Source organism: Caloenas nicobarica, chromosome 4, assembly GCF_036013445.1.
Source record: "Caloenas nicobarica isolate bCalNic1 chromosome 4, bCalNic1.hap1, whole genome shotgun sequence".
In the NCBI taxonomy this organism is placed as follows: Eukaryota; Metazoa; Chordata; class Aves; order Columbiformes; family Columbidae; genus Caloenas; species Caloenas nicobarica.
The window spans coordinates 53886432-53900039 of NC_088248.1; the positions used below are offsets into that span (position 1 = coordinate 53886432).

Consider the following 13608-nt stretch of genomic DNA (forward strand, 5'->3'; position numbering starts at 1 on the left):
TTTTCTGATATTGTAGGAAATAGGTTATCTTCATTACACGGATTGTAAAATCCATGAGAGGTTTACTGAAAGTCACTGACTTCAAAGTCATCCGGCATGTAAATCTGACTAGCATATTTAGTAAACCATATTCAACAGCAACACAATCATTGAAATCCCTGCCTATACCAAAAACCAGTATTCATGCTCATAAAATAATTAGTCATGATCCTACTCCTCAAAACCCACGAAGAACCGGATCTGCTGGTACAATTAAACTCAAAAATAAATTTTGACTTTTTAAATAGCACCACTTTAGGAACGAAAACTAGAATATTTATCAAATGTAATAAGAAAGGACAGACGTGCTCTTGAGCAGTGTCTCCTGATGAATGGAAAAAGGAGTCATGACAGGACTGTATTTGTCTGGCAGTCAGTATACTTATAGTTCTGTATTCATGCCAGAAAAGGTAAGAATAACAGCCACAGTTATACAATTAAAAATGGAAACAATCCAGTGTCGCATCAACCAAAGGATATTTAAATTGCAGAATGAAAAAAAAAAAGAAGTTATGACAGGCTTATTAAGGAAATACTGTACTGCTTCAACAAGAGCAAAAAAAATGTTGAGCAAAGTCCTCTTCGCACACTGATATATTTGATACAATGCTAAGTACCAGATTTAGAAAAAATTAAAAAAAAAAATTGAAATTTGTTCTTTACAATTAAAATAGAATTCAACAGGCTGTAACTAACCTGATATTTTGAGAATACAGTAACAAAGACACGATTAGGTCTCATTTCACAAAAATATTGTTCTACAGTGGTATAAAACTGAACAAAATACATAACAAACAGATCAATGACAAAGGAAGGGTTTCCTGCTGGTCAGAACTTCGTTAATGATTCTATAGCAAGAAAATTTGCATTAGGATTATCAACCTCTTCCCCCTCCCATATTCACAAACAAGATCCCAAAAAGCAGATACAGTGATAACGTTTAAAATATATCACAGAATAAGTACTCCCTAATAAGCAGCTAAATTTTACCTTTAAGTCCTTCTCAAGTCTGTCTACTTCAGCTCCCAGTGTGTCAATAATATTCTCACCATGCTTAAGCATAAAGGCTTCTAATTCTTCAAGGGTTTTCACTTGTTGAATTTCCTAGGAAGAAGTCAAGTTTGAGAGACTGAGGTGAGGGAAAGAAAAGAAAGGAATAACACTACAGAGGGTCCTGACGTATTTCAAGTAGAGGAGGGAAGAGGGTAGATTAAAAAAAAAAAACCCACCACACCACACAAACAACAACAAAAAACAACAACAAAAAAAACCACCAACCAAACAAAACCAAACCACAAAACACCCACTTTTCAGCTTTTGCCATTTCCTTTCAAAGCATCATAAATTCCTAAGTCTCAAAGACACAGAAGAGTAGTACGGCTGGCCTACCATTACACCCACACTTGACATAAACCCCTCTTCTATCTTTAATGGGTTTTCTCCTTTATTTTCCAAGTAAGTTTAGAGAATTACACTGATTTTCTAGAAGCTTCTGGGGTATCTCCCGCTCACGGCAAGGCAGAGCAGGGTACCCCTGTGTATTCTTTCCTCATTTTCATACATTCTCACTATTCCATTACACTACTTACTCTGGGCATCACATTACCAACTCATCTGAAAACCCACAAGGATTACTATGAATGCTGCTGCTGTAAATATGGCTCCTCTGTAATATCAAAAAAGCTCAAAGGCAGTTGGTAAAAACTCAGACTGGAGACCCACAGCTTACAAGACTGAAGAAATGAGGTTAAGGAAGGCAGGACGCGATGCTCCTCCCTCCAAAAAGCCACAGACATCAGAAGCATCAAAGCAGGTATTACTGCATCATCACGAGCCTTCCTTACAGGCCTCACGTCAAGAACCAAGTTGGCCACAAGCCATTTGCCCTGTAGTATCTCACCGTATTTTAGGTGATACAGCTGCAGTACGTTTAGGACAAATAGGTTATTGCTAACAGCCACAGTAATTATTAAATAGCTAATTCTTCTTGTATATACAATTACAACACAACAGCAATTTAGTTTTTCCCTCCCATTACTCTAAATCTGAAGAGGAATAATGTAATTGAATGAGCTCAAAAGATATCCCAGCCACAATAACCTAGGATCATGGCAAGCCTAACAAGAAAAAGAAACAAGATTAATCTGAATGACAGCAATTCAAGAAATACTTCACAACTTTAGAAAGAGTAAATGTTGCTATCAGTGCTAATTGAACAAGCTAATTATTTGAAAAAGGCAAACGCTAAGTCTGCCCTTGACTTTGGGTGGCTGAGTCTCCCTGAAAGTGGCTATCCTGCAACAACAGTTTCACAGCTGACACCAGCTTACTACAAGAAACTACCACAACCTGTAACGAGCAACAGTTGCCAACCTAGAAACAATAAGAAAGAACTTTCCCAACAATACTAGCTGGAAGAACCAGTGAAGGCTGCATGCAATGGCCAAAAAGAATAGTGGGTAAGGATCAGAAGGCATCAAAGCCTTTGAAAGGAAAAGTCGCACACTGAACAGCTGTAACAACAAAGCAACTGAGACCTGGCAATATAAAAGCAAACAAAGCTGCAGTGCCTCAGTTGTACAAAGCTGACAGTATTCTTCCTCTCAAAAACATATTAAATTGAAATCCAATACATTAACAGATCACTTATTGCATTATGTATCTATAATATACATACATTCTTATTTTGACATTAAAGGGCAGTACTTTTTAAAACCTGGGACAATAACTACTGGTTTAAAAAACTGCAGTAATTTAAATGTAAACTCAGCTTCCAAGTTGTGTTTAACAAACAGACATAAAATGCAGACACACCTGATACCTACTTTTCATTTTGAAAGGGTAGCAAAGACAGAAATCTCATAGGTACATAAGCAAATGTATATAAGCATGTGACTGGTGAAAACGGGTAAGCAACCAAAACATTTTGCCCACTTAAAACTCCCTTTGTAATTTAGATAATTTATTATTTACTTCATAGGTTTGCCACATGGAATCCAGCTGGAAGCAATTTTGCATTTCTATTTTGAAGAGAGGGATTAAGAAAAGCTACTCTGAACTACACTAAAATCAGAGACAGACACTGATTTAAGCTTGGTTAGTTGTTAAATGCTGTCAAAATGCTCACTCGTGATACACGCAATTCACATTCAAGCCCAGCCTGAATGGCAGGATCTGTAAACCGTAACAGTGCATCGTCAGCACCCAAGGCAAATGGCTCTGCCAAAACAGATGCTTATTGTCAGGTAACAGGCTTCCAGTTTTAACCACAGGTCTTGTTAATTCAATTAAAAAAATTATCAGAAGAATTACGTTCTCATCAAAATTATTTTGGACAAATCTGCATTTTCTAACAAAAAATTTAATTAAAAACGCTACCCAAGTCGTGCTCAACCCAGAAGTGGCTCCATTTCAGTAGCATATAATATTATTCTGTGTATTGATATTTAACACACTAACGCAAAGTAAAAAAAAAAAAATCTACAATTCTTCAAAATGAAGAAGTGGAATGTATCTCACCTACTTGAAAATCTTGTTTTCAGACATACTTGAAATTGGAAAGTAAATATCAAATACTGAAAGTTACAAAATCATTTTTTTAAAACATACTTGTAGCAGCTGTTCAATGTCTTGTTTTTCCAGGTAAGAACGAGTAACAACCCGTCCATCAAAGTCTACTTCTGCCTTGAATCTCACTTTGCTCATTCCCATGTCTGTGGCTTTAACATCATGAATTGCTCTGAAACACATAATTTTTAAAGAAAATGTAGAACAACATAAAACAAACAACTAGCTAGTTTGACTTCTGATGTTAACAATATCGTCACAGTAAAATAATTGTGTAATTTTAAAAGGCCATTGCCTTTCACAAACATATCCTCATTTTGTCACCACACACTGCCATTAAATACTAATCTAGATTTAACCAGTTCTACCACTTCCACAGGTATCTGCTACACCAACGCAAGTATCCTGCATCTATAAAAGGCTCACTAAAAGACAGACTACAAGACGCATCACAAATTTTAGAACTAGACTAATTGTATTAAAAAAATGCCACACAGAAGTGCGAAGTTCCCTAGTCTGAGTTCAACTTTTCAGCTCAACTTATTCTCTACTGCACAGAAGTTTTTGTGCATATGCATATACATGCAACTATTTAATAATCTTTCAGTACCCTCAGTTCTGAGGGAAAGAACAATAATTTCTTGCCAATTACTGAAAGTACACATTGCAATCATGTAAGTGTCCTTTCCTAGATACAACTACATTTTGTAAAAGCACGACTTCTTGAAGAATTTTCTATTCAAAGTTACAACTGATGTAAGAAAAGGTTACGGATATTGTGTTTGGAATTCATTTTTGATCATGACTAATCACAATACAGCTGTTTGTAACTGCTGCAATTGTGTATTTACTTAAAGTTTTCTAATAGATGATAGAATACAAATGTTGCAATATGTTTATTTTGGACATTTGAAGACTTCTGTTTTTCTAAAGTACAGTTTTGCTCCAGTTTGTTAGACAAATTCCATGACATATGAATACAGGTAGTAAACAAAAAGTCCTCTTCTTCAGGGACAAAAAGATACGTAGCAAAGTTAGGCCAGAAAAAAAGACTAAAATATGGGATCAACCTCAAAGAAGTTTCAAATTTTAAAAATTCTTTATTTATTCATTTCCAAAGCAAAACAGGAAAACAAGTATCTGAGGTCAACTATAAAATATTCCAAAGACTTCAGCTGTATTAACAGAAAAATGCAATCTTGACAATTTTTAAAATTCTAACACAAAATTTAGATTTGGCAAGAAAGCTCACTTGATGGAAAGTACTAAACTTTTTTCCTGTTCATTTTACTAAGTTATGCAATTTCCCAGCATCTTGCAAAAATAGCATGCTCTTTGTTTTAAGCAAGTTTACTCTTCCCAAGTAGAAACGTTTCTTCTCATCTGAATATTTATAAATGAAAACTGACTTCACAGGGGGAGCAGGAATAAAGTGGAAGGCATGTATTTAAGAAGCAGCCTTCTACAGGGAACTGCCTACAAAGAACAGGAGGCAAAAATCTAAGAGGAACAGTCACAGGAAATGTTTATGGAATACTTCTTGTAATGCTCGGGGTGGAGAAGGGGTAGTGTTAAGCAAATCGAAAAAGAAACAGAACATGAACTAAACATAGAGACACCAAAAAATACATCTTGGTAAACATTAAAGCAGATTAGAAGAACTATCAGCTTACTGGTAGCAATTGAGAATTTCTAGCTCAAATCACATTTACACGGCTATTCTGTGGGAAGCTACCAAATCAAAACAGTATTAACTGGAGTAACCTAACTGGCATCAAACGACCTCCTCACACAAGAGGGTATTTAAAATAATGGATGTGGTTCAATGACGGTTACCAAAGAGAATTTGAAACCATGAGATTCAAAATCTTGAAGATACATCAAGTGTCTATCAGAGCTAAGCGAGAAGATAACAAGAGATATTTGAAATTCTCATTAAGCGGTAACCTGATAAAATTGAGTGGAATGACGCATGTTCTGTAAATGTGAAAGAAAAAAAAAAATCTACCTTATTGCTTATAATCTGTCCAGGAAAGATAAGACAGTGAGTCAGAAATTTAAAAAAACACTAATAATTCAAAAATACAAATGTGCATGCTAAAACTTAAGTTACAAAGCTTGCTCATGGAAGTCTCTGAACAACTAGTAGACACCATCGATTCAAACTAGGGAAAAGAGCAAGTTAAAGAAAAATTTGCCAGAGGATGTCAAGTACTGGTTTTGAGCCATCAGTTGTCATACTTGCCCCCACCCCCCCAGAATGACAGATTTTCCAGCTCAACAGCAGCACAATTATCCAACAGTTGCTACAATGAAGTAAAAATTAAAGATGAAACTGTGAATAAAATAGTTTATGACTAGGGATCCATGAATTCATTCCATAAGAATCAGGACAGTCTGTACCACATCATATATTTTATTTCACAATTCTGAAAGCTCAATCTCCTACACTTCAGTTAAACTGAACACAAGAAAGATTTAGGCACCAAAGGTGTGAGAGTTAAGAACGTAACGTTTTTGTAGCGAAAAATAAAATAAAATAATTTTCCAGCTGAGAACAACTTGGACTGAAAGCTCATTCCAGGTCACAAATGAAATAAGGGCTACAACTAGGAATCTCCAAGCAAAATGGAAAGAAAGGGGAAATAAATAACCACGGGCCTAAGAAAAGCAATTATGAAGTCCAGCAAACTGATAGGAGAAGCATAAAAAAGGCATTGTCTGTGATACAAACCAACACCTCTTAAGCATAGCAGAAACAAACGATAACCTGGAAACGAGTCTGCTACTAGATGGAAACAGTGAAATTGTTACTAATGATACAGAATAAGCAGAAACAAGCAATAAGCATTGTTCTCTTGATCTAAAAAAGCACAACAATACATTACTACAACACAGCATTTCTCTATTAGTAGCAGAGAAGCATACTGGATATTTGAAAGGAAAAAAAATATACTGCTAATTCAGCAGGGTCTGTAACCTGCATTCAAGAGTAAGAAGAACAAAGAAAACTAAGAAAATTTTTCATCCTGCAATACTGATGAGAATTAATAATTAAAAAAAGGAGAAAAAAAAAGATTAACAACAGTGTGTCAAAATTTAAGAAGGGCCAATGAGGCAATTCATTTAACTTCACCTGACAACCCAAGGAAAAAATGTGAAAGAGGCGGGGGAAAAATAATATATTAATAGTATTAGTCATTAAGATTTTAGAGAATGTAAGTCTGTGTCAAACGACCTCATAAAAAAATTCAATATTTAGCTGAAAAAACAATCAACAACATAGACATTATTTATTTTAGTAGTACAGCAGCTAGTATTGTCTGATAAATCAAATACTTTATAATTAGCAGTGGAACATGATGTTCAGGCAATGTACTGCTGAAATAGTAAGTTAAGTAGTTGTGGTGCTGGTGATGGAATCAGAACCTCTGGATCTTTTGGTCAGTTTGGATCTAAAATACCTTCTGATGAAAAATAAATGATTCCTTAATACATCCCCCTCATATCTGGCAGAACACATTTGAAAATAAAGATTGCAAACCCTTCCTGAAAGAACACGGAAGGACTGTTATGGGAAACAGCAACTGCAAAAAGGATTGCATGAGAACTCAGGTACAGTTCGATAGCTGAAGACCCTGAAAGGCTGAAATAAAAACAACACATTTTAGTCACAGCTGCAGAAGCATCACAGAATCACAGAATCACAGAATGTTAGGGATTGGAAGGGACCTCGAAAGATCATCTAGTCCAATCCCCCTGCCAGAGCAGGAACACCTAGGTGAGGTTACACAGGAAGGCGCCCAGGCGGGTTTTGAATGTCTCCAGAGAAGGAGAATCCACAACCCCCCTGGGCAGCCTGTTCCAGTGTTCTGTCACCCTCACTGAGAAGAAGTTTCTTCTCACATTTAAGTGGAACCTCTTGTGTTCCAGCTTGAACCCATTACCCCTTGTCTTACTGTTGGTTGTCACCGAGAAGAGCCTGGCTCCATCCTCGTGACACCCACCCTTTATATATTTATAAACATTAATGAGGTCACCCCTCAGTCTCCTCTTCTCCAAGCTAAAGAGACCCAGCTCCCTCAGCCTTTCCTCATAAGGGAGATGCTCCACTCCCTTCATCATCTTTGTGGCCCTGCACTGGACTCTCTCCAGCAGTTCCCTGTCCTTCTTGAACTGAGGGGCCCAGAACTGGACACAATATTCCAGATGAGGTCTCACCAGGGCGGAGTAGAGGGGAAGGAGAACCTCTCTGGACCTACTAACCACCCCCCTTCTAATACACCCCAGGATGCCATTGGCCTTCTTGGCCACAAGGGCACAGTGCTGGCTCATGGTCATCCTGCTGTCCACCAGGACCCCCAGGTCCCTTTCCCCTACACTGCTCTTTAATAGGTCATTCCCCAACCTGTACTGGAACCTGGGGTTGTTCCTGCCCAGATGCAAGACTCTACATTTCCCCTTGTTATATTTCATTAAATTTTTCCCCGCCCAACTCTCTAGCCTGTCCAGATCTCGCTGGATGGCAGCACAGCCTTCTGGCGTGTCAGCCACTCCTCCCAGCTTGGTGTCATCAGCAAACTTACTGATAGTACACTCAATTCCCTCATCCAAGTCATTGATGAATATATTGAACAGTATTGGTCCCAGAACTGACCCTTGAGGCACTCCACTAGATACAGGCCTCCAACCAGACTCCGCCCCATTGATCACAACTCTCTGGCTTCTCTCCTTCAGCCAGTTTGCAGTCCACCTCACTACCCGATCATCCAGTCCACACTTCCTCAGTTTTGCCGTGAGGATGCTGTGGGAGACGGTGTCAAATGCTTTGCTGAAGTCAAGGTAGACCACATCCACTGCTCTGCCATCGTCAATCCACCTTGTTACGTCTTCATAAAAGGCTATGAGGTTGGTCAAACACGACTTCCCCTTGGTGAAGCCATGTTGACTGTCCCTGATGACCCTCTTATCCTTGATATGTCTTAAGATGGCACCAAGGATAAGGTGTTCCATCACTTTCCCAGGGATGGAGGTGAGGCTGACCGGTCTATAGTTGCCCGGGTCCTCCTTCTTGCCCTTTTTGAAGACCGGAGTGACATTTGCTTTCCTCCAGTCCTCAGGCACCTCTCCCGTTTCCCAAGACTTGGCAAAGATGATGGAGAGCGGTCCAGCAATGACTTCAGCCAGCTCCCTCAGCACCCGCGGGTGCATCCCATCTGGACCCATGGATTTATGGATGTCCAGATTGCTTAATTGCTCCCTAACCCAGTCCTCATCAACTGAGGCAGACTCCTCCATTGCCCTGCCTTCCTCTGGGGCCTCAGGGGTACGGGGCTCCTCAGGACAGCCTCCGGCAGAGTAGACAGAGACAAAGAAGGCATTCAGTAATTCTGCCTTCTCTGTATCTTCTGTCACCAGGGCACCCACCCCGTTCATCAGTGGGCCTACATTGCCTCTGGTGTTAGTTTTATCTGCCATGTATTTGAAGAACCTCTTCCTGTTGTCCTTGACCCCTCTCGCCAGGTTTAACTCTAAGGAGGCCTTAGCTTTCCTAGTTGCCTCCCTACATCCTCTGACAACAGCCTTATATTCTTCCCAAGTGGCCAGCCCCTCCTTCCATGATTTGTAAACCCTCCTCTTCCACTTGAGTTTGCCCAGCAGTTCCCTGTTTAACCACGCAGGTCTCCTGGCTCCCTTCCTTGACTTCCTGCGCGTCGGGATGCACTGATCTTGAGCTTGGTAGAAGCAGTCCCTGAAAGTTAACCAACTATCTTGGGCGCCTTTACCTTCAAGCAGCCTTGCCCACGGGATTCCCTCCAGCAACTGTTTGAAAAGGCCAAAGTCGGCCCTGCTGAAGTCCAGGGTTGCAATTCTGCTCGGTATTCTGCTCCCACCACAGGAGATTCTGAACTCCACCATCTCATGGTCACTGCAACCAAGGCAGCCCCCCACCTTTACTGCTTCGACCAGACCCTCCTTGTTAGTGAGGACGAGCATACCAGTACTCAGGAGGTTTTTCTTTTAGATTTGGTGTCAGATGGAAAAATGTAAGAGTAGGACATCATACTACACAACTGCATTTAAGAAAATGAGAGAGTTTGAACATTCAAGAAAATGCTGAAATTCTTATCGGCCCCAAACTACATTGATGAAAATGTACAACTAGCTTTTTTAATAAATACTTGATGCTAAAAGACTTCCTCATTTCATAGAAAAAAAGCTGAAAACAGAACAACACACCTAACTAACCATAGGTTGGAGTAAGAAAAGAATTAGAGTAGTTTTTCCCAAAGGAAAAAAAAAAAAAAATCTCAGATTTCTGAGATGAAGACCAGATGTCTTATAAGATGATGTAAGTTAATCAAGCTCAGGATATTAGTGTTGTTACAAGAAGAACTTGGTGAAAAACAAAGTTGGCACTAAAAGAAATCAACGCAGATCATGTAATGGATCTAAGAAGGAGATGACTCAAGACACAGTGCACACAGAAGATACTGTTACAAGAAGCACCTAAATATATTTAAGCTTCCAACCTTAAGAGAAACACACAGTTTCTTATTAAGTCTTTGCTTTTTTTATCTTGTGGGTTTTTTTTAAATTAAGTTACTTTTTGTTTAAAGAACTGTTTGCAGTGAGAAGGAGATGAACTATGTCTGCACTGTTGAGAAGTTATAACCATCTACAGAAAAGACTATAATACAAAATGGTGCCTGGGATAGGAAAAATTTTATGATCCATCCTGGGCGACCAAAAGCCACCTGTGCACTTTGCAAAAAGAACTACAGAAGTCATGTACGAATAACCACGTAAACTCACCTACTCTAACACAGCACTGTTGACATATGCTCCAACACTCAGACTAATCCGGGGTCGCCACAAATATTTTAACAGAGTTCAGTTACTGACGTGAAAATTCTAACACAATCCTGTTCCAAAACAGGAATCTTTTTAGCTTCTGGAATGAAAGACATGTTGTTCAGACCTGTTGCTTGCAACTGAGATGATCCAGCATCCAGTTAATGCAAGAATACGTGGAAGAAGATAATGGGCTTTTTTTTTCCCCCTCCACAGAGTTCAGTAACGGCTACAAATTAAAAAAGCTTTAAAACGTTCCAGCTGATTTAGACCGAAATATATTCCTGAATAAAGATTAAGAAAATAAAAGTGGGTTTGCTTCTAGATCAAGGTTAATAGGGTTAAAGGAAACTAATAGCTCCTTAAAAACCATTTAAACAAGATTTCAGAGTTACAATGATCTAGAAGTTTATTTCACTGCAAATTGCAGATTTCCAAAGAAAGATAAATTAGCATTGAGTTCATTCTGTAAGTATCCAACATGCAGAATCTATTACATCGTAGCACTACTGCACCACTTCACTGCCAACCGCTAGAGAATTCTAGACACTGAATATTAACAGTGAGAGAACTTAAATATTGAAGTGCTAATAAACTATAAAAGCAACATTACAAGATCATTTAAGTGCTTACATTTCATGCATTTGAAAATAGTTTTAAGTATGTGACGGCTTTCTCGTTAAGTCACTATCAACTCCTGTAATGTATGTAACTGTTAGAACATATTTGCAATTTTATTTCAGCTTTGGAATGTCTGAGAGGTAGGAGTATTCACTTACTGCCATTTTTAGCACAGAAATAGAAGTTAGTAAAAATTAAGATCCTAAAATCTCAATACAGAAGAATCTACCCTAATCAATCTCACCAGATTTCTCTCATTTAAAGTGCTTGAACTATTTTTTCCAGATGTTATTTTCCTGCTTTTTGCTGTTCTTAGCAGAGATTGAGCTGTAAAGATTCTTACCTTACTACAGGATCACTTTCCAGTAACTCAGTGAGTCGCTGCAGTTGTTCCGGCTGAATGGATCGTCCCAGCAGGGCTTCAGTGTTAGTGTAGATTAGAAATGCTGACACAGTCCCTAACAAAGTTCCAACACCTAGAGAACCCACGCTGTCATAATATGGATTTCCTAAACAAGACATGCCAAATTAGTTTCACAGACCATTTCTACAACATAGCAGATAATTCAGATTTCGCACTGTACATCACTTTTGCAGGTTTTTTTGGTTTGCTTTTTGGTGGGATTTTGGGGGTTTGGTTTGGGTTTTGGTTTTTGGGTTGTTGTTGATGGTTCGTTTTTAACACACTGCCAACTCTTTCATACTAAGGAACAAGCTGAAGCTGGAAGAAAACAAATTATCTTAAGATAAAGCCTAAAGTCCCCTCCTCTCCCTCAGCCACTCCTGTCTCCAGCAGCACTAATAAATGAGTAAACTCTTGTCAGCTATTTGGGTTTCTGTGTATAGATTTACCTTTATTAATATAAAATTATATACATCTAAACACAGGTAGTAGCACAAAAGTCTATTCTTTTATCAGTAACTCAAAACTTGTATTAACCATTTCTGGAATACTTTAAACGCATATTCATTCATACTCAGATTTGCAGAAACAATAACGTATTTTTAACTTTACGAAGGAAATTAGAGACGGAATAAAGAACTGACTTCTATACAAAAATGAAACTTAGAATTAACTCATTAGAAGCCACAAAGAAACGAAATTACCGTATTTATTTTTTAAACAATTGAAAAGCCAAAGCCAATGCTTAAAAAGCAACAGATAAATAAATCATCTTCCCTCTTTTGAAAACTTGACTGTCCAGCAAAGACAGATTTTGAATCTGTTGCCACCCAGACCACCCTACCTGTGTGACTGAGGTTTGCCACACGGTTCAGGAGCAGCTATTGTAATCTGACAACAAAACTAATACCACTACGCATCAAAAGGAAGGAAAGAACTGCTTCCTTAAATCCTTCCCATGTGCACATGGAACCGCACACCACTGAATGAGGAAACTCTAGTATGTAATTCCACTCTGGCACAGAATGATTTATAACACATAACTGACTACAATAAATATACCTTTAGTAAAAAAATATGTTAAATTTGTATGACAAAACAGGTCAAAAGGAAGTTAGACCCATCTGCACGTCCCCTTTCAAGCTTAACCCTACCAATAACATACACGAAAAAACCTCACTTTTTATTTTAAATATTTTCAACTCAAACTACTAGAAATCAGATCAGAGAACAGTATAAATCTCCAGGAGCTTACAGAGTACAAATATCACAAAAACAGTAGAGATGTATTTAAATCAACCAATATAAACTAAATGCTCTGTGTTCATATCATGCAGAGGAGGAAATTCATATCCTGCTCAGCTCAGTTTGAGGCAGAATTTTACCTGTTAAAGAAGTCAGACCCATACAGGTAGCAGCTACAGCCACACTCAGAACTGCTGCAGCATCCTCCAATAACACCACATTTGTACTAGGATCACGACTCTGCACAACTACGTATACAAAAAAAAAAAAGTTACATTGCTTTGGAAAGCTTAGCTTTACTACATTATGCACAGTTTTTAAACTATACTAACACCAGCAACTTAAGAGAAAAATTTCTGCAAGTATATAGGTGTAAACTGAATTTTTGCATATGCACAGACTTCTGAAAGCATTCATAAATACACAGAACAAGCCCTGTGCCAATTATGGGGCACATATCCTGAAAAATTCAAGTAGTTTAGTAAAAGTATCTAAGCATTGTTACTTAAATCAACAGGCTTTCACCTAATTTGTAAAATGTATTTGTTACTAGAAAACATATCAATAAAGCAAGGAGAAAGGGAGAATAAACAAAATGGTTTCTATCATTATGCACATACAGGTTAATAGATTCTGTTTTAAATAACCACATACCTTATTGCTATAAAGACACATACCATATTGATAAAATGACAGACCCTTGGCTCGAGCACTCCTGCGAATTTCATTTATAGCAACAAGAAGGGTAGCTGAAACAACACCAAAGTAGTTGCTGAAAATGATTAGAGGCAAACAGACTTGTTTCCATTTTGCAAAAAAAAGGAACTTTTCTTTATGTCATAGCAACAGATCATCAAGAAAGCTCTGATTATTGATAC

The 13608-nt window shown here is 38.1% G+C and overlaps 1 protein-coding gene across 1 annotated transcript in view; it reads right to left on the reverse strand.

Moving 5' to 3' along the window:
- SLC30A9 (solute carrier family 30 member 9) overlaps nucleotides 1-13608 on the reverse strand; it is a 43126-nt gene that overhangs the window by 6736 nt on the left and 22782 nt on the right. The window contains exons 13-17 of the mRNA XM_065634941.1: nucleotides 13408-13479; nucleotides 12871-12978; nucleotides 11426-11591; nucleotides 3649-3778; nucleotides 1030-1143 (exon numbers count right to left, since the gene is read on the reverse strand). Coding sequence (XP_065491013.1) covers nucleotides 1030-1143; nucleotides 3649-3778; nucleotides 11426-11591; nucleotides 12871-12978; nucleotides 13408-13479 — 590 coding nt within the window. The remainder of the gene's footprint in view (nucleotides 1-1029; nucleotides 1144-3648; nucleotides 3779-11425; nucleotides 11592-12870; nucleotides 12979-13407; nucleotides 13480-13608) is intronic.